This window comes from Labrus bergylta, chromosome 15 (genome assembly GCF_963930695.1).
Source record: "Labrus bergylta chromosome 15, fLabBer1.1, whole genome shotgun sequence".
NCBI classification, from domain to species: domain Eukaryota; kingdom Metazoa; phylum Chordata; class Actinopteri; order Labriformes; family Labridae; genus Labrus; species Labrus bergylta.
The window spans coordinates 25,831,836-25,851,916 of record NC_089209.1 but is presented as its reverse complement, the minus strand read 5'-3'; the positions used below and the strand labels follow the sequence as shown (position 1 = coordinate 25,851,916).

At 43.3% G+C, this 20,081-nt stretch overlaps 1 protein-coding gene across 5 annotated transcripts in view; it reads right to left on the bottom strand.

Annotated features, from left to right (window-relative positions):
- Positions 1–20,081, bottom strand: part of tab2 (TGF-beta activated kinase 1 (MAP3K7) binding protein 2) — a 50,083-nt gene that overhangs the window by 11,429 nt on the left and 18,573 nt on the right. For all 5 annotated transcript variants that reach the window (XM_020636690.3, XM_065963406.1, XM_020636689.3 and 2 more), the window contains exons 2-4: positions 9,546–9,741; positions 5,809–7,486; positions 1,366–1,526 (exon numbers count right to left, since the gene is read on the bottom strand). In XM_020636690.3, coding sequence (XP_020492346.1) covers positions 1,366–1,526; positions 5,809–7,486; positions 9,546–9,647 — 1,941 coding nt within the window. In that variant the 5' untranslated portion in view covers positions 9,648–9,741. The remainder of the gene's footprint in view (positions 1–1,365; positions 1,527–5,808; positions 7,487–9,545; positions 9,742–20,081) is intronic.

Here is a 20,081-nt window from a genome sequence, read left to right as displayed (position 1 = left end):
TTAGATCAGTGCCCCAGGTGGGCAACCCCAGTAATGACAGAGAGTCTGGACAAGCCCCTGCCTGCAGCCGTAAAAACCAGTCAAATTTCTCTCTCCAGTACCAAACCAGAAGACGCACCTGTGTAGATGATAAACACGGTGTGGACGGCTGTTACGCGTCTTCACTGTGAGTGAAACTAGAGCTAGATGGTAAGATCTCATAGTTACGTCCAGTGAACCTGTAAATGTTTAAGGTAGAGAGAAAGGATACACCTGCAGATGCGTTTTAGCTTCTTATGCTAACAGATCTCATGTTAGAGCTGAAGTGAAACAAACCACAGGGAGACACAACTTAAATGTTTCCGCAGCGTTTTCTTTTTTGCCTCCAGATAAAACTCTGAAGGAACCTAGTTGTAGTTTAGTAAATAGTGACCCTAAATCTTGGTGTACAATGAACAATTTCAGGCCAATATAGAGCAGATATTTGAGTCGTACAACTCATTTTGAAGTTGGACTAAATTTCAGCCCGAACAAATGGCGTCAGTCGTGCAGTGTTCACTGAGGCAGGACGTCCGATCACAGTGTGAACAGCTGCTCAGTCAGTTTCTGACATGTTTGATATTTTAGTCGTACGCCTGCACACAATCGCACAGTGTATGCAGGCGTGCAGGAGCAGATTCCCTTTTTCCCTCTGATTGTACCTACACAAACTGACAGACAGCGTCTAATATCAGCATGGCAACAGCAGGCATTCTTGTTTAATCCGTCTCCCCCTCCTATCAGGAAAGAAATGTTGGCAGGAAATATCTGATTTAGCTGCTAGTTAGCTTGTGTTTATTGGTACGCAGATTGTGGGTGTATATGTCTGTGTGTGTGTGTGTGTGTGTGTGTGTGTGTGTTGGAGAGAGGGTGTGAGAGCATGTTTTTGTGGGTGTGTATAGCCAAGTTGAGCTGTGCATACGAGACAACTGAAAACAGCCTCCATCTGTTGAAGGTTTGTGTTGAAAATTGTGAATGCTCCATCCTGATTTCACTCTCAGTGTGAGCTCTCGGGTCGTGCCTGACAATCGGGTCGTACAGTGTGAGCATATAAATCGTGAGCTTTGGTATTGCGTTGAAAAACGATTCAGTCGTGTGACTTCTCCACAATTGTGTAGTGTATACTGGGCTTAAAAGACTGTAGGTTTTAAGAAATCAGAATAATTTGCTTTGAAAGTCCCGCTGATGATTACTGTTCTGAAATGTGAATATCAAAATTACTAAATCTAGGGTTGCACGGTCATCTCAGGTTGTAGTTGTAAAAGCCCATTTAACATAACGGCCCCTCATTGGCCCTGAAGAAAAACACATTGGACTTAATGTAGTAAATCAGTGCATGAAGCTTACAGAAGGAATTTGGGAGGCCGAGTTGGATCTCTCTAGCCGTCTCCTAGTCAGGTCGTTCTCCATCTCGTTGACCTCCTCTTTTAGCTTCTCAAGCTTCTTCTTCTTCAGCTCCAGCTCGTGCCACAGCCTGTCCATGCGGGCCTTCTGGTGGACCAACAACGCTGGACCACACACACACACACACACACACACACACACACACACACACACACACACACACACACAGAACATTGTTAGAAATATTCTCCTTGTTGCATTATTCAAACATGACACATAATAAGAGTAAACTTCTTAACAAGTCAGGTGACCAGATCCTGGTTTTAAACATCCAGTTGGGGTTGTCAGGATTACTTTGATCCATAAAATCAGGATCATCCTGATCCCAGTAGATGACTGATTCATTTACAAGAGAGTGGATATTTTAAGGCTTTTTTTATATATATTTTTGCAGTAAAATTGTATTTTGCTTCATTGACAGCGTAGATAAGATAAAAATGAGGGACGTAAAACAATAAATGATTTTTCTTTATGAAATATTTCACCAAAAAGCAACATAATCAAAAGTTATCTAATTCAAAGCAGCTGTGAGGAGCTTTCTGTTTGTGTGGATTTTGGAGCCCCCTGGGGACAAAGTATGTAATGTGAAATCCCTATGAAGGGCTCATATTCTCCTCCTGTTTGAACCAGTTTAAATAAGTTTCAGAGCTCCTCAAAACATGTGTGTGAAGTTTCTTGTTCTAAATCCACTCTGATCCTGTATTTGATCATGTCTATAAACCCCTCTATTTCAGCCCTGCTCAAAACAGACTGTTTCTGTGTCTGTACCTTTAAATATGTAAATGACATGTGTCTGACCACACCCCCTCTTTGGAAGGACTTGGGTGTACTCGGGCTTTCTCACTCCATTTCCTATTGTTTACGGGGAGAAGGCAGACTCAGAGGGCAGAACAAACACCTAGCTGTGGGAGTGTCACCCACCTGGGGGAGGGGTTACTGCCCTTTGTGATGTCATGAAGGGAAAACCTCCAAAATGCCTGTTTGAGCACACATTTTATGAAAAGTGGAGCAGGCAAAAGACGGAGGGGATGAACTTTTCTCATGATTGGGGGGTTTGTAGACAGACTCGGGACACAAATTAGAGTCAGAGAAACATGGTGAAGTGTATTTTGCATAATGTGTGACCTTTAAAGCTCTAGTAATCCAGATTTAGAGATCCTCAAAAGCCTGTATTTGGATCTAGTTAATCCAGTTTTTCTTTGAACAACAGGGATGAAACATTGAGCTGGATTATGTGATCCTTTTATTCTGGATTAAACCTTTGAACGTCCGGGCCAAGGAGATAATGATAGATTTGAAGATACAACACTGGCTGATGTCTATCTACCAGTCGATCACAATTCCTGGAGCATAAACACCTATGTGTTAAAAGGATTGGCAGGGAAACTACACACGACAAACAAGATTCCTGTACTGTCCGTATATTTGGAAACAGAAAGACCCATCCCGATAAGAACAGCGCTGCAGGCAAACTGTGCTGCAGTGTTTTCATGACTGTGCACATGATCTGCTGCAGCGTGTTGCTCATAACTCATGATTTCTCCCGTATCTGTTGACAGGTCGAAACACCTCCTCCACTGACACTCAATGATAAACAACTCCCTTTCTGTTGCTTATCAAAACACAAAAGTCACTTTTTAAACGTATGGGGTGATAGTCTCTGTGGGAAATGTCGACCTGATGATTACAAACTCATTCTCAGCGGTTTGTTTGATATGAGGGACAAAGTGTGAGAGTATAAAACAGTAAAGAATCTCCACACTGAACTTGTTGTTGATTATATCGAACAGTGGTAAAGTCGGCCTGCTCCCCTACCGAGATATCCAAACAGATGTGGATAAGCTGGAGACGCCTCACAGTTTTCACGCTCTGATGAGAAAAACAAGCTTCTTGTGTTGATTCCTAAAAACTTTGTTACTTTAAGTTCTGAAGTAGACTCATTGAAGTTAATAACTGTTCAAAAAATGATCAAATTATTAAACCCTGTGTGCACCTAGTGATTTTTTCTGAGCGTCAGCATCGTTGTCATTTGTTTTCTATGAGTAGAGAGCGTTTGTAGCAAGAGGCAGCCACCAAGACAAAATGTCCAGCCCAAGTATTTTTTTCCCCAAGCGCTACACCGTTTTTGTGTACAACGCTTCATCCAAGCGCTCCCGAACGCACAGTCAGTGCTTTTCTGCCAGAAAAAAACGCTTGATGAACACAGGGCCTAAGAGGGTTCATATGCTCCCCTGTGGTTTGTGATTTATCCTCATGAATGAAAACAGTTTTAAATCCCTCTTTTTCAAATGCCTGCAGAATCAAAGGATCACGTCTTTCAGCTCCAGGTGTTTTGTTTGATGAAGGGCCGTGCATGACTGATATCGGATTAGGATTTGGCAGCGCATCATAAAGCTATCCACTACTGGTTCCTTATTTTTTTTTAACCTTGAAATAAAACATTTTCATCTGAATTACTTTTTTTAGTGCTTCAAGAACTCACTGCCATTTTTAATTATTGATCAGAAGATAAGTTTGATGATTAGTCCACTGAACAACAAAAAACATCTCAATAATTGTTTTTCTTCAGTGCTGTGTGCTACATCTGTAGAAAAGGTTCAAGAGACTCGATTTACAACATGCTGATGCAGGGGCTTACTGAATAATGATCAGGATCATGGTCCACTTATAGGAGCAGCCCTGGTCATTTCCTGTTTATAATCAGTGTAATTAGGAGAATAATAACACAGGAGCAATATGTAACTCTGACAGCTAACGTCTCCCCCCCGCCCCCTCCTTCCTATAGTTGATGCTCACGCAGGTCACCATGTGGTGGACACTGTAGCTTCAGTGTTTATCCAGCTCTGCATGGGTCTGTAAACCTTTCTGTGTTCTAACCTCTCTCCATTTTTCAAAATCATCTCCAACATTGATCCTAGTTTGAGCACGTTTCTGCTCGTGGAGCTCCTTAGAAACATGCAGAGGCTTTTTAGGTCGGGTACAATCACTTCTATCTGAACCACTTCTCTTGTCCGCTTCCATCACTGCAACACCTGTTGACCTGATAACTGCTCTCATATCTGGCAAACCAAGGGGTGTCCAAAACGGCCGTGTGGGGGTGTCTTAAAACTGCCTACCTTCTCTGGTCCAAACAAATCCAGAGCATTCAGGAGCAGAATCTAAAGTTAGAAGGAGGACATACTGGCTGCTGCATTGTTGTCAGAGAAGCCAGCACTTCAACATAGCATGTTTCCTGTCTGATCATATAGTGAGCTCACTTTATCATTTCAGTCACTAGATATCTTACAGATTGATCCTTTAATGTCCCATTATTTGCATAAAAGTACAGAGCGAACTATCCATAAAAAATATCATTAGAAGGCTATGTTATCTTTGCATTCATTGTGCAATCTGTGGAGCATGACATCACTTACACTCCTCTTTACAGCCAGTTTCATTGATTACAGGAGAAGCTTAGCTTGCAAGTGCAACGGCTAATAATGACTGCAAGTTTCAGCAGAGTAGTTGTAGGACACCGGGTCAGAAGGTCAGCATCAGAGACAGCGTGCCCGATGTAAAGCCCCTCTTGTTGGTAGTCACTGCAGTGCAGGAGTCACAGCTGGTGACTCACACGTAATACAGTGAAAAGCCCAAAAAAGGTAAGAGCAGTGTGCTCCGACATGTTTGACTCACACCACAGAATCTGCCAGTCTCAGGGGTCGTCAGAGCAAACACAGCATTTAGTGTGGAGGACTCACACTTCAGTCATCGCAGCGGCCCCTGAACGAGCGAGTCACCTTTGCTTTTATGTAACTCACGGACATGCACAAAGTTAAAGTTGCTACACTAACTGAACACGCAGTGACAGCAAGTACACTCAGTTTTGGTTTAGAACTAAATAGAACAGTCAGAGTTATGGAGAGAGACTCTTAAAATCACACAGTATACTTTAAAGGAAAATTACTTTCTTGGCCGGGCGCAGTGGAAAAAGCATTTCGACCAACTGCTGGCAGCAAAACAACTTCACAATATAAATTATTGGTAAAAGAGGCCCTTATCACTTTGCACTTTTAAGCTACTCCACATGTACTAAACAACCAATAAACATTGAAGCAAACAGCTGCTGTCATGACATTAAACTGTGTTTGACTTTGGATTCACAATTGAAACTCATTTTGGACACTAGTGTGCTTAGTCCAAGCTGTCTGCATTAAAGGAGGATTCTGAGTACATTTAGAGACTGAAGGTACCACGAGCAGTGGTACCCTAAAATATGTAAAAAGGATTAAAAAGTCTCCTTTATCTCTGTGTAGAGTCTGTTATTACTAACTTGAGGTCATGAGAACCGATCTGTGAAAATGTAATCAACATATGCATTTACAGTGCTTGTCTTTTTGTAAAACTCACCTTGTGTGTACGCTGCATCATCAGAGCCCATGCTGAGTCTGCGAGACTCACTCGGCTTCTCCCTGTGCGGAGACAGCGGGTCTGAGAGGTGAAGGGGGTCTGGCTCCACATAGTGGTGGTCTGAGGGTATACTGAGGAGGTTGTTGGGCTCAAATGTAGGGGACACCACCCCGGGGGACACAGCTGGGGGCTTATTGGGGGACACTGTGATTTTAAAAGTGTATTTGGTGTTGGGCTGAGTCACAACCACGCGAGGCGATGATGCTGTGCCTCCTCCTCCCACAGACGCACGGGACTTAGGAGGATGGTGGTGGATGTAGGCAGGGCCCATGCTCACTTGGCCCCCCAGGTTCCTGGCCCCCGAAGGCCCCTGCAAAGGAGTGTTGGCTGAGATGTAGACTGTGGGGGGGTTCCTGCCCCCACTGTCATCACTGGAGGCGTTGGCTGAAATGTAAAACTTTGGCTGGGAGCGGGAGCCGGCTGAGGCCATGACGGCCTCCTCAGAGGGGGTGGTAGCAGCAGTAGGCGGGCTGGCAGAAATGTAAACAGTGGGCTGGCTGCGGCTCAGACCCGGGCATCCAATGGAAAGAGGAGCGGTGGGGACAGTAGCCACACCAGTTGAAGATGAGGAAGAGGAAGGGCAGGATGATGAAGTTGAGGAGGACCGGGGCCCACCGCTGGTCCGCAGCACGGCCGTCGTGGTTGTTGAGTTGCTCCTCTGAGGAGATTCAAGTTTGATCTCTATCTGATTCTTCCGCGGGCCTGTGGAGATGTTCTGAATGTTGTACTGGCTGATGGTGGAGAGGGAGGTGGGCATGACGGAGGAGGAGGAAGATGAAGAAGAGCAGGAGGAGACACCAGAGGAAGAGGCCTGGCTTCCAGTTGGAAGAAAAGACGGCGCCTGGGGGTTTGTGGGGGAGCTGATTGGCATGTAGACATGAGAGGTCTGGTGGCCCTGGGTCTGTGAGGTATGTGAAGAGGAGGCGTGCTGAGGGCCGGACCAGGAGCCGGGGTGTGAGATCTGGTAGATCTGTTGCTGGGGCTGAGAAGTGGGGCTGTACTGGGCCCTGCCTCCCTGCTGCTGGTTCTGCCGGTTGGTACCGGACTGGCTAACGTAGGGCCTGATGTAGATAGAGTTACCCTGTGGACTGCTGAGGCCCGACTGCGGCCCACCATGTATGTGCAAAGATGTGGGGGTGTTGCGGCCTGTCTGGATATTGGGGGCTAGCGTGACGGTGATTGGATTGAAGCGAGGAGTCTGCTGGACACCCATAGTCGGCCCTTTGACTCCCAAAGGGTAGAGTCCAAGGTGCTGTGGAGGCTGCGGTTTGCGTGTGGGCTCCATCACACCAAAAACATTGAGGCTGGAGGGCACCTGCACAGGGGCGGACTGGGGCTCCTGCTGAAAGAAGTCACTGTTGGGGGCCTGGCTCGTCTGGAGGGGCCCGTCACTCAGGCTATGGGCAAGAGTCCGACTGCCGTTCATTCTCAGGCTGTCCCGAACCGGGGCCGCATGCACATTCTGAGACTGCAGGCCCAGGTTAAGCTGGGTCATGTGATTACGGAGTCGGGTGTAGCTGGGGTCGTCGGAAAAGCTGAGGTTTCCTTCTTCACTGTACAGGTAGCCGGGACTGACCTTGGACAAGTATTCACAGCAGGCGTCCAAATTGTTTTTGTTCTGAAAGAAGGAGAGGGAAAGTAAACTCATTATACTATAATAGTTCAGGTGAAAATCTCAAGGTGACGTCTAAAAGGTGAAAAGAAGTCATGGCATTAACAGTAGTTTTTTTTTTTTTTTTTACTTTGAAACACAGGCAGCAGTGGGAAATCAGTTTGAAACATCCTGTTTAAATGTTTAAGAAACATAGGGAATTCATTCTTTTTAACTTTGCCATCTTTTTGAAATATCGTCATGACAACATGACATTGTGTTGTGTAAAACTTTTATATACTATCGTTGGTAGTGGTTGGCCATGATCTATTCATATCAAAATCTAAAGTAGAACTCATTTAATGTAGAGCAGGAGTTAAATAACCTATAAGATAAACAGATATTATGGAAAAAACATTTGGAGATCATCCAAACAATTAGACCACAATTAGTAAATACTGATGAAGACAATTCATATATATTACAGGTGAAACAATCAGATTCCGTCAACACTCATTAAATGAGTATCTATGATTAGCTTAAAAATAATATCTTCATGTAGCAACCTCCTATATTAAAAAAAGGAAGCCGATGCTGAAGTGCAAAATCCTTCAGTTCCTCGAGTGTCCACTAGAGGGTGACTGCAGAGGCACCAGAAGTCACATAAACACCCATTAAAAAAAGCCTGTTTTTACAGCAGAATTTAACATGTTTACAGTCTGGTTTAAAAAAAACAAACAAGGTCTGATGGGCACAAACTGTTATTGTTAATTTTTTTGACAATCATCCGTTTTAATTTCATGAAAGATAAGAGTTATTCACAATAAAGCACAGCGGTGTAACGGTTCGTCAAGAGGCTTAAAAACTGCCTCAACTCCAACACTTAGCTTGTCGTTAGGTTGACTGAAAGTTAGGGTGAGACAGGATTTTCAGCAGAGACCGCTAGGGATGGGACAGGGGTGCCGCAAGGACCTCCGGGCCCCATGAAAAGATTTCACATTGGGGCCCACCACCACAGCCCAAACTACAAATACATCATCAAATAAATCTGAATTAGATTCTACCACACTTAAAATGAGGCTGTAATAGTTCTCAGTTCTGAGCTAACCTTTATTCTTCTAACACAGCTTTATCCTGTCTCTCACCAGACGTAATTTTTTTTTGTTTTTTAGGTAGAAGTAGCGGACTCATTTTTAATGCTAGCCTGACAACATTGATATCATATGAATTTACAGTTTAAATATCGTTACCAAGTTGACTCTTTTTTCCCGCGATGTAATGTTTTTAATAAAATAGGGTCGTATGAAATCGTACCTATGAAGGGTGATCAGATACATTTATATATGAAACACAAATATCATCCTCTAACAGCTGGTTTAATCTTCACTCTTTCTCAAACTGTGAGGTGTGCTCACCTTTCTGTTTCAAAGCTAGCTGGATTAGCTTAATCCATTCTTAAACTGTGTAGGTTGTACCCACCTTTCTTTTGAAAGAAAGTTGTTGAAAGCTGTTTAAACTTAGATTGCTTTCTTTCTCCTTTCTCTCTTTTGTCTTTTGAACCCCCGACTTTGCTTTTTTTTTGGGGGGGGGGATGGTGCTGCAGCCTGTAACATCACTCACTCTCACTCTTGACTCGACTGACTGCTGATAGATCAATCCAGTAGACAGCGTGGGGCAGACTAAACCACTCTGCACATTCGGTAGGGGTGAGAGGGGCCTCCAATCCACATTTCAGAAAGGAATTCTGAATGTTTGTTCATTTATTCAGACAATTTTAGTTATCTTATTGCAGTTATGACTTTGAGAAAAAAACGTAATAAAAGTCTATTTTTATTTCAGACCCAATAAGGGCCCCCCTCCCCACTGGGGCCCTGGGTAGTCAGTCCCACTTTTCTCCCCACTACGATGCTCCTGAGATGGGACTCCAAAGCCCCCTGCAGAACAGATGGGTGACGCCACTCATATTTACAGTCTATGGATATTCCCTAATTTGACTGAGTGTGACTATGTTTCATAACCTGGTGTGACCTGATGTAACATTCAGGCTTAGCAGAAATCAGATTTTCAGGTCTTTGGACTGACTCACCTGTAGAACACACTGGGAGACAACACCCTCTGGGACTTCAGGGAACTTCTGGCGCAGGTCTTGCAAAACCTGAATGTCAATCTGGTGGCTTCCCTGGGCCATTCGTATGTTGCCAGGTGAGGACTGCTTTCTTTTTGTCTTCAGTTCACTTCGGGTGTCAGTTGTGGCAGTAAGCAGCCTTCATCTTGAACATCATCTGAAATCAAACAAAGAAAAGATGGAAAAAAACTTATGAGAAAACAAATTTCTCCCCATATGATCGTACATGTAAGGTGTGTTTTTGGACCAAACAGTTCTGGGGACTTTTTGAAGAGGAACTAGCCAATAGGGAATTCCCTGAGATCAACACATCTTGGGGACTTTTTTCAGTCTGTATTCGCACCGCTGCCACTTTACGATATCAACCGTTAGCTACTTGCTAGAGCAGAGTCACTTACGCAACATTACTGAAAATATGGAGGATGCCGTGGTGGGAGCTCTGTCTTTGTTGTGTGTGATTGGGTTTATGAACACAACAGAGTTTGAAAGGAGATGTGTGAGCTGAGATGAGGCATTTGAGAGAGTAAGAGGATGGACAGCAAAGAGGTATTTGTAGTATTTCCTCCGTTGAGTAAACACTACACCATAATACCTTGACTTCCTTGTTGGTCCATTTGTCCTTTTCTCGGAGCGTTTACTGATTGCTTATCTACTAATGTTTACAGTGGGATTTAAAAATGGTGGTTGCTGGTACTGGATTGGCTGGGAGAGTACCTAAGAAGGAGCGAAAAAAAGTTCCTCTGAGCAGGGTCCTAGGAACTAAAACAGAGGGTTCAAACTGTTCCTAGAACTATAAAAAAAACGAAGTCCTGTGTCTGAAAAATGCCTATACAGTACACATACAGAACGGATTCTGAAAATAGTAATGACCTGGAGAACTCAGTTCAGTGACAAAGAACGAAGCAAGAGGAAAGGAAGGAGCCAATGTGGTCAACTGCAGCTACACTCTACAAGACATCCGTCAGACATTTGAGGTCGACTTTTTTATTATGCCTGGGAGCTTTCAAAACAGGATTTCAGAGATCCTCAATGAGAATAGATGGCATGCAGTCCACAAGCCCTCCTCCCCACAAAGCCCCCTTAATAAAAGAGTAGCAGTGGGAGGAAACCACCTTTGACTGACTGCTGGGAAAAACAGCCTTCCACATTGGCTTATTGAGGACAGAGAGGGGGCGAACCCAAGTCTAGTCTGGAGGCAGATCGCCACGTAAAGATCTGTGAAGTTCCAACATAAGGCACCGCTACAGAACAGTTGATTCCCAAGAATCCCTGCTGACACTGCAGTACAGAGATACTGAGCTCCAGGGCTATACACTGTGTTTGACCCCAACTGTCTCGCACACATGAACATGAGCCACGTTCATTTTATCCTTTTTACTTAATTTACCAAAGAGGAAGTTTGTTCAAAGGCCAGGACAGCTTACTTTCTGAAAATCCTGTAGTTAAAAGATTTGGAGTTAAAGGGGAATGCTGGTGTTTTTAAAACTGGGACTCAGGCCAGGTTCTGGACTGCTTTGACTGGGGGGGGGGGGTTAAGTAATGTTGACTGGTCACTTACTGTCCTAAGGCACTCTATAAGTGTTCTTTAGGACTGTATGCTATAACATGCATGGTTTTATGTTTTCTAAATCTAAAGCAATGAGCAACATAAATGCGGTGTTGGAATTGATTTCAGCAATTCAGAAAATCCACATATACAGAGGACGGGGTCTGTATGAATGGGAGCCCAGAAGTGATGACTGAGCGGCATTTATTTTTTACAAGTCTTTTTTTATTATTTTTTAGGAAAAAGCTACTGACTATCTTTAACAGTATTCTTAAGGTGATAAAACATACGAAATTGAGCACAATTTAATCAAAACTGTCTGTGGGAAAACACTGTAGGTTGGTTTGGAGAGTGTGGCTACATAAGCGGCGCTAGTACCGCCAGCCTTTGGTCCTCCCTGAAGCGTAACATCCACATACCGAGCTGAATGTAGTTACGCATTCCTCCGGTGGACATGCCAGTTTAACCAGACAGAACCTAGATACAACTTTATCTCCATTTTCTAGATCAAAATGTTGACAAACCGTGTTGCTCTTACAAGATGCTATCCATTCACTGTGCTTGATTACATCCAGGTAGAAGAGTGAGGACAGTCAGCCCATTAAAGTCTGCATGAAACGCAACTTTGAGAGTATATAACTGCTGTGTTGTGGCGTATTTCCTACTGAAACAGCATAGAATCGATCACAAGTGGAAGGCAACACATGACATTGGAATGCACCCTTTGTTAAGCGTCGACAAAGTGTTGTTTTCAGCAATTCAAAAATAAATTACTAATGGTTTAGGAATCATGCATGTCAACGCATTTGATTTTAAACCACATTGTATTTTTTTAGACAAAAAAGTGCTTCAAAATAGTTTTAAAAAACAAATCTTTCCGCCTGGTTTTCCTGCCTCAGACCGTCATTTAGATATTGCGTTACTCCAGATGTTGCTTGTTGAATTCTGCAGGGTTTTTTTTTACAAGCTGATTGGCTGTTGATACAGGTGACTAGCTTGACATTTACAAAAACAGCCATGATTTTACAAGCTGAGTTGCAGAAGGGGCCGTCAGCGCCTCGGCTCAACTCTGAGGCTTGACGCACCATTTTACAATTCTGCAACTTTTCTCTGCAATGTAAAAAAAATAAATAATAAGTTTTCTGTCATATTGAATCTTTGCTCTGATTTGGACTGAAGCTTGCTCAGAGGACCTTGTCTGCATAGCTATGTACTGTGCGGATGTAAAGAATCGGAATCCTCCTGCAGTGTAAAAAAAAACACAAACGCACTGTGATCATAATTAACAATAAAACATAGAATCATAGGGGTTTTTTTGCCGGGGTATTCAGATTTTGCACTTTGAAAGGGTAAAGGGAAAGGTAAAACACTGCTTTTTAATACTGTATTGAAACAACATCTCTGCAAATACAACAGTATTTGTTCTAGAAAACTCACTAAAGCAGGTAAGGCTTTGTTCTCATTGACTACTCGACTCTGGTTAAAAAAAAAAAAAAAAACTTGTCCAGGGATTCCACCTGGCCCACTCTGAGGTACACACTCACTTCTCCAATCATTACCGCAGCGCGTTAAGGGACCACAAACAGAGATGTAGAGCGGATCAGTCATGAGAACATGAAGTGTCAGAGCATGACAGCCATGTCTTGTGTTATCCCACACTATTCTTCTGACCGCATTCTGTCGAAACCTCTTCCTGAGGGAGGTTCACATATGCCATTCAAAACACATGTGACACATGAAGCACACCCTGTTCTGCTCTGTGCAGATCAACAGAGTGAGGAAACAAATGAGGAGTCTTTTTAAAGCAATCTTAAAACATCAGTGAAAGTCAATTTTGAGGACTGAAATAACCTATAACAATTTTAACAGACATTTGATGTGAAGCGTGTGCCTCAGATAACACTGGCCTGTTATTTCCATCAAGAAGACAAAGTATTTCTCTGAGCAGCTGTGCTTCTTTGTGAGCAATGAGGATGTCATAACAGAGAAGTCGTAAATCGGCTTTGCAAAACATCCGTATGTAGCTGATAACAGAAGGAGCTTTTTGGCTAAGGTTAATACTCTGGTGCCAGCTGCAAGGAGACAGACCTGGGCTATTCAGAAACCCCTCTTTGACCCCTGTGTGCAGCAGGAAGGAAACATACTTTTCTCAGAGATTATCAGAATATCACTCTGTGCTACCAAGGTAGATTCAATCACTTTCTAATGTAAAAGGAGGCTTTTGTCTGAAACTCTTTTAAAGCTTTTGTAAGATACGTTTTCACTTTCTCCTCGCTATCAGTGATAAATGTAGCCAGACAAGGATGGAAAACAAACATCATCCACAAACTGGAAGTAGTTTTACAAAAAAAAAAGATTCCTTTAATGGAGACGTTGGTATTATTTTACTTAACACAATGAATTAATTAATTAGAAACAAATAACACATTTCAGTGCCTATATATTGTTTTCCAAAAAAGCAAACATCTAACGAACACCTAAGATTTGATTGTCTTATATGTGATAGTCCTGTACCTGCCAGACAACATATCAGACAATGTATGCCGGTGACAATCTACTACAGACTGTGGAGTAGGGATGTTTTCAGAAGGCTAACTTCCTGGTCAGAACATTCTGTTAAAAGGTGGAGTCAGCAGCAATGTTGGTTGCAGTTTCTAACCAAAACATTCAAACTGGGCCCCTCCTCCTGGTATCATCACCACCAAGAAGAGCACACTCACTGCAAGACGCAGTGTCTACGTTTACTGCTTGTACCTACACTGCAAGTTACCGCACGCTAGCACAAGCTAACCATTTGTGTTTGGCACCTGCCTGTCCAACAGGATGTGGAAGTGGAACAATTCCACATCCACGGGTGAAAACTCACCGAAGGTTCCGCTTGTTTTGGAACGAGATCGAGAACGAGACATCCACGTCCGTCATATTTACAACTCAGACGGGATAGAACCGATCACAACTTAGAAGGCGTGACATAATTGGATCGTTTGCTATGCAAACCAGAGGACAACGTTATGCCATATCTTATATATCTTAGATATTACAAGTTCAGAGCCAATCATTCTGCTACCAGTAAGGCGTCTTCCATCTCCTCCAGTGGATTGAGCAAATTTAGCATACCAAAAATAAAGCCTTCAGAGTTATGCACTTCTTTTGATGTCTGAAACATACTAGGTTTACATGTCCCTGTTTAGTTTACATGCCAAAAGACACCACTACCACACAGAGCCAGAGAACAACAGCCCGCCATTCAGGCTCAGAAGGCCGGGCAGCTCAGCCGTTGTGGGAAAGGAAACTCACTACTTGGCAGCTAACCCAGTTACAGGTCAACAGTGTGGTTGGATTGTTTCCTGGCTTCAAAAACAAAAAGGTCCACACCTCTTAACTGTACGCAATTACAGGCCTGCAGAAGGTCCATGTCAGGGGGTGGCTCTAAGGGGTGCAGATTAGCCCTTGCTGTCCCTGGAGGCACTGGTGGAATAGGGCCCGAGGCAGAGCTGCACTGCCAGCACAGATAGAGACAAAGCTTCTATTGCTGAGGCTGTTATTCACTGTGCCAAAGCATTGACCCACAGCCCCACACTCATTTCTGGAGGTAGCAGGCCTGCCATGCTCCATCAATGGGCTCATTCACCCTACCACAGTGAATCCACCTAAAAACGTCCAAATCAATTAAAGACTAAATAAAATGTGGATAAATAGTCAACAGGAGCCCTTAACAGAAACACAAACCTGGCACTTGAAGCTTGGGCTACAACGATAGCCTGCACAAATCTACTAGAGGTAAACAAAGAGGCTACACATTACTGGGAACAAGAAACACACAGCTAAATGTCATGCCATTCTCTCCTCAGCATGCAAAGGCTAGATGCTCTGATTGGGATTGTTTGGAGCGGTGCTGATCTCGTCAAAGAAAATCTTCCATCAATTCTGCAGCCATGCCAGCAGAAATATGAAAAGCATTAAAAACAGTGGAAACAGTTAGGGTCCCATGTGAGCATGAATCAGAAACATCCTCTGCAGCTTTAAGCAGCGCTGCATGGAATGTGGTGTGTGGTGCGCTGTGTCGTGGTCCAACTGAATTTAAACAAATAAAAAGGGACTAATTGGCAGTGGACACTGCCGAGGGCTGCTGGCACACACCCCAGCCTTCTCAGAAAGTGACAGTCAGGCTTGTTGTGTATGTGTGTGCATTTGTGTTCCCAGTGCACACACATGCACTTACACAAGAATGCCGAGCTGCAGCACAGCTTACACACCTTTGTGACAGCTGAGAGTACTCAAAAGTCACTTGCACAAGAAATTATTATGACAACAGGAAACACGGCTTATATCTCAACTTCAGAGAGAATAATGTAGCAGCTGAGTGACATCTTTGCAAACAGAGCTTTTAATAAATACATTAGAAATATGAAATTGCAATTCAAGGTTATGGAGCGTTGAGGTACATAACAAATCTTAGGACAAGGGGAAAAGAGGAAAAGGAGTTTCAGGTACGCTGCTCCTGCAGGATGATCTGTGTCTGGGAGAGCTGCCATCTTTAAATCTTTTCAACTGTAGATTGATAATGTTGGAGGAAGATGCTTCAGGTTGTAGATTATTTGACTGACGACTTTGCTGCTCTGTCACTCAGGACATGTTGATCTGAGTTTGAAAATTACTCTGTGTTTTATCTGTAACTTGTTTATAGTGCTGCTGCCCCTCTTGTAAAAGATTCTTACCCCAAAGAGGTTTTCCTGGTTTAATACATTTTAACTAAATAAATATAAGGCTTTGGATGTGGTTTGAAATCACAAAGAAAAGCTGACTACATATTAACCAATTAATTTTTAAAAAATGAAGAAAAATTCAGTGCTTCTCTGCACACTTCAGCGAGCACAGGGGCTGAGAGCAGAGCTGCCACCAGTACTAATAATCTGGAAAGGCTTTAATGTCCTGCTCACAGCCATCACTTATGGAAAAAAGGTACAACTTATCCCTCACAGGTAACATGACACTCACATAGTTTGTTGTCAGCGTTTGATAGATTGAAGAACTAATAAAATAAAAAGTCAAAGTTTTGACGATCTGATTCAACTGAAGAAATCGGACTTGTGCAGAGCCCTACTTTAAATGTCTGAGCTGTGCAGCTTGCAGCGTGGTGTGCCTTTAACTTCAGGCCTGATGACAAAACGTCCACAGCAGTCTCTCCCACAGAGGGTCTGCTACAACTTCTCTTCATGCCATTCCTTCATTTTTTGTTAACTACTCATACAACGTTGCCTTTCTCAAGAAAATCAACTTGATTCATACCATTATGTTTTCTTTCTACTCTGATTCAGTGATCATACATTGCCACACATTGCCTCCCACAGCGCATAGAAACCCAAAAGCATGCATGGAAACATTACAGACGAGAGTTGTCTTAACAGACAAGCTTTTTCGAGCCATCGCAAAAACTGTGACCCGCTGAATCAAAGTGATTCCTCACCATATTAATGTCACCAGCAGTCGGACTATCATAAACTTAGGATAAACTGTGATTGTGTCATCAATGGAAACTTGAAACAGAACTTCAACAAGATTGTTTAAAAAGATTATTCTTATTATTTAGCCGAGGGCGTAAATCTCAAACCTTATGACCACTCTATGTGCTCTGAACGACTCACTAAATAACATTAACACCACAATAATTCTTACATCTGCTTGAATTCTCCATTTTAAATGGCAACAACAGTTGACAACACATTAGTCGTAACTTTGCACGGTTTGTCTTTTGTTCCAGGCAGAGTCTCCAGAACAGAAACAAACCACACTTTATGTGCAGAACTCAAATTGCACTCAACTGTGCCATCATGCCTGGGCCTCACAGCGCACACAGAGCTGGGGTAGACTCGAACAGACAGTCTGCTTGGCTTTTAGCTGCCCACTTTTGAAAACAGGGTTATGAGAGTGTGTTTGTGTGCAAGCGTGTCAGCGCATGTGCTTGGTGGTAAAGGGGGGTGTGTGTGTGTGTGTGTGTGTGTGTGTGTGTGTGTGTGCAGGAAATCAAAAATTCTTCAGCACCGCAGCCTGCAGCTGGAGGTTTATTGAAAGCAGGCAATGGCACCAGCTCCCCAGGTCCAACAACCCCTTCCCAATGCACTGTGGGAAGCTAGGAGGTCTTAGAAACATGGAGGAGCACCTTTCTCCTGGGCTTTTTGTCCAATCAGTGGACTTCATGTGAAACTCTTGTTCTCCCCTGTAACACATGGTGATCGACACTTGCAGAAAACTCCTGATATTTGCAGGAGGAGCTGCATGTGTGACAGCCGCATTTTTCATTTGGACTTCATCAGGAGTTTGTCCTGCAAGCTCCCTGGTATTTAGTCCATATAAAGTCCAAGTCAGCCTGATGTGAGAACGCAGCAGGAAATAATCAGGAGAATTCACCTCGAGCGGGTGGGAGGGGATGTTGACGTTTTCATCCTTTGATTGATGCACGTGATGGACTGTATCGTGTGACCGCTACGATGTCCATGAACTTTATTAAACAGCTTTGTTTTATGTTCACCAGTATGTTCTCCTTCGCTCAACACAATCCATTCCATTTAACTACACAGAGCATTAATATAAATACAAATTATTATTATTTTGTTTCCCTTTCAATGAGAAACGCAATGCCCGGTTAACTAGCGGTACACATCACAACAACAATAATTACACTATTAATTATGACAAAAACAAAATATTGGTATCAGTATCAGTAAATATGTATCAGAACTGAAAAAAGGGGATCGATGCATCTCTAAAATGAAGCTAGAAAAACCAAAGGTGCAGCTGTTTAGTAAGAGGCAGTCAAACAATCCAACACCTTTGCACAACAATTGTTTCGAGGGAACCTCCCACTGCTTCACTTTCCTGAGGCATTCGATGTCAGGACCACAATCTGAGCTTAAAATAGAAACCTCAGCAGCAAGTCTTATCCTAAACCACTAATCTCTTTGTTTGGACTCTTCCAAGAAAATACGTATTAAAAAACAGAGGGTGTGAGCAATCGAGAAAGCAAAACATAAAGTGAAATTAAAGTACACACTCACTCACACACAAACGACAGTCTCAGCAGGGCACTGAGGTTTTTCCTTACATTGTGGAAACATTAATTGCCTGCAGACAAGCCCCAACACAGACTCCTATTGAGCAGGTAAAGCAGAATCTATACGCTTTGCTTTCCAAAACGACTCGAAGGAAAGATAGGTTACATGATAGAGGTTATTTTTCCAGCTATAAAACATTCTGCCCAACAGTGCTGTCCAAACCATGTGACTGTCAACATTACTTTTACACCTTTTTGGGATAGCATGCTTGGAAGGTGGAGAAATGCTGCAAACTGTTGGCATCCATTGCGAGCACTGTGCTACTCTTCAGATCATGCCAACAGGAGGGAGATTTTACCCAGCCAATCCCAGCCAAGACAATAGGAGGAAAATTAGCAATGCAAACCTTTAACACTGGTATTAACGAGTATATAAGGCAGTTGGATGCATGTCTGGGTGCTTAATATCACAAGCTATCACTAAGTTAACTTGTGCTGCAGCAGGGCTCTGGCCTTGACAGATGCTTCAGTTTTTCCCACACATTGACGATGCTTGGGCGGGTCGCTAAGGTTTATTTTCCGACCTCTCTTTTGTCCATATAATCCCCATCGAGAAAGAGGGAGAGAGCGAGATAAGTCCGCTGGTACATCCCTTCTATGGATGCACCCATTGAGGTGCGACATCGCCAGTTCAGACTGAAGCTTAATGCCGTTGTTTTAATATTTTTCTGCAGCTCGCTGTCCATGTCGTCATGCACTGTGACTTCAGGACGATACGCGTCATCATCAATAAGTCTCCACACACGAGGGTCCCCTAATGTGACGTAGCAGAACATGGAATAGAACATTCCCAAACACAGGTGATGTTATTCAAGCATCTTAACTTCCTACTGATGAATACTGTCATACAGTATGGGGAGGGTGCAACTGTGGTCATTAATGGAAGAATGTGCAACTTTTTGATCCAGTAGATGTCGCCCTTGAGCACCAGCATGAAATCAAAACAAACAACAAACTGAAGCCTCCGCTCTCCTGCAGCAACACAGCTCCAACCCCCCTCCCCTTGTATTGGCACAAAGGAGTCATGCGCAAGAGACAGACAAAATTGTCCTTGGCTCGAGCTGCAGTTACCTGTGTACTGCCTTGTTGTGTTAGCATGCTAATGTTAGCGCTCTTTAGTTAGCTCGTAGCTTCACGTTGCACATGAAATGACACATAATGAGCGTGATCACACTTATGTGACATCCAAATAATCAGTGAGTATGTTCTTCTTCTTCTCTCTAGTTCTTGACTAAAACAGCTTTTATACACAAGGGGAGGAGCCGACCGTCCCGTCCATGTAAACACAGTTATGACAACAACACAGCCAGCGGGACTCGAGCTTCTCACTCATTGTAGACAGTCATGACTCAGAGAGACATTTACACAGGATAGACTTGATTTCTGCTGTATTTACAAGCTATATTTGTTCCTTGAAGAGAGGAGAGATGCAGGTTATTGTCGATAAGAGAATGAAATGAAAGTAAGATGAGCTGAGCTAACCTAACCTAACCCTGTAAAAATGGATCCTGTTGTATTTGGAGAGCCACTAAGTTTGTAGTTTTGCAGAGGAACCCTTTAGACATTCTTCCAAAACAGTGTGCTGCAACCACAAGGCATGGAGATATAAATACTGGAAGACTCCATATTGAATGATTGAACAGGGGACAGGATGGATCCTCTGTGAAGTTTAGATGTGAGCTGCTCAATGATAAGTAAATAAGGATCCCTAATGTAAACACCTAGGGGGTGTGCCATTTCAGACTCAGACTTCCTTTAAGAGCTCAACACATCCCTCCTTCAGGCCTGACTCGTTGAGAAAAAGTCACCAGACTGTTGGTAAACGTGGGTTGTTATGGCA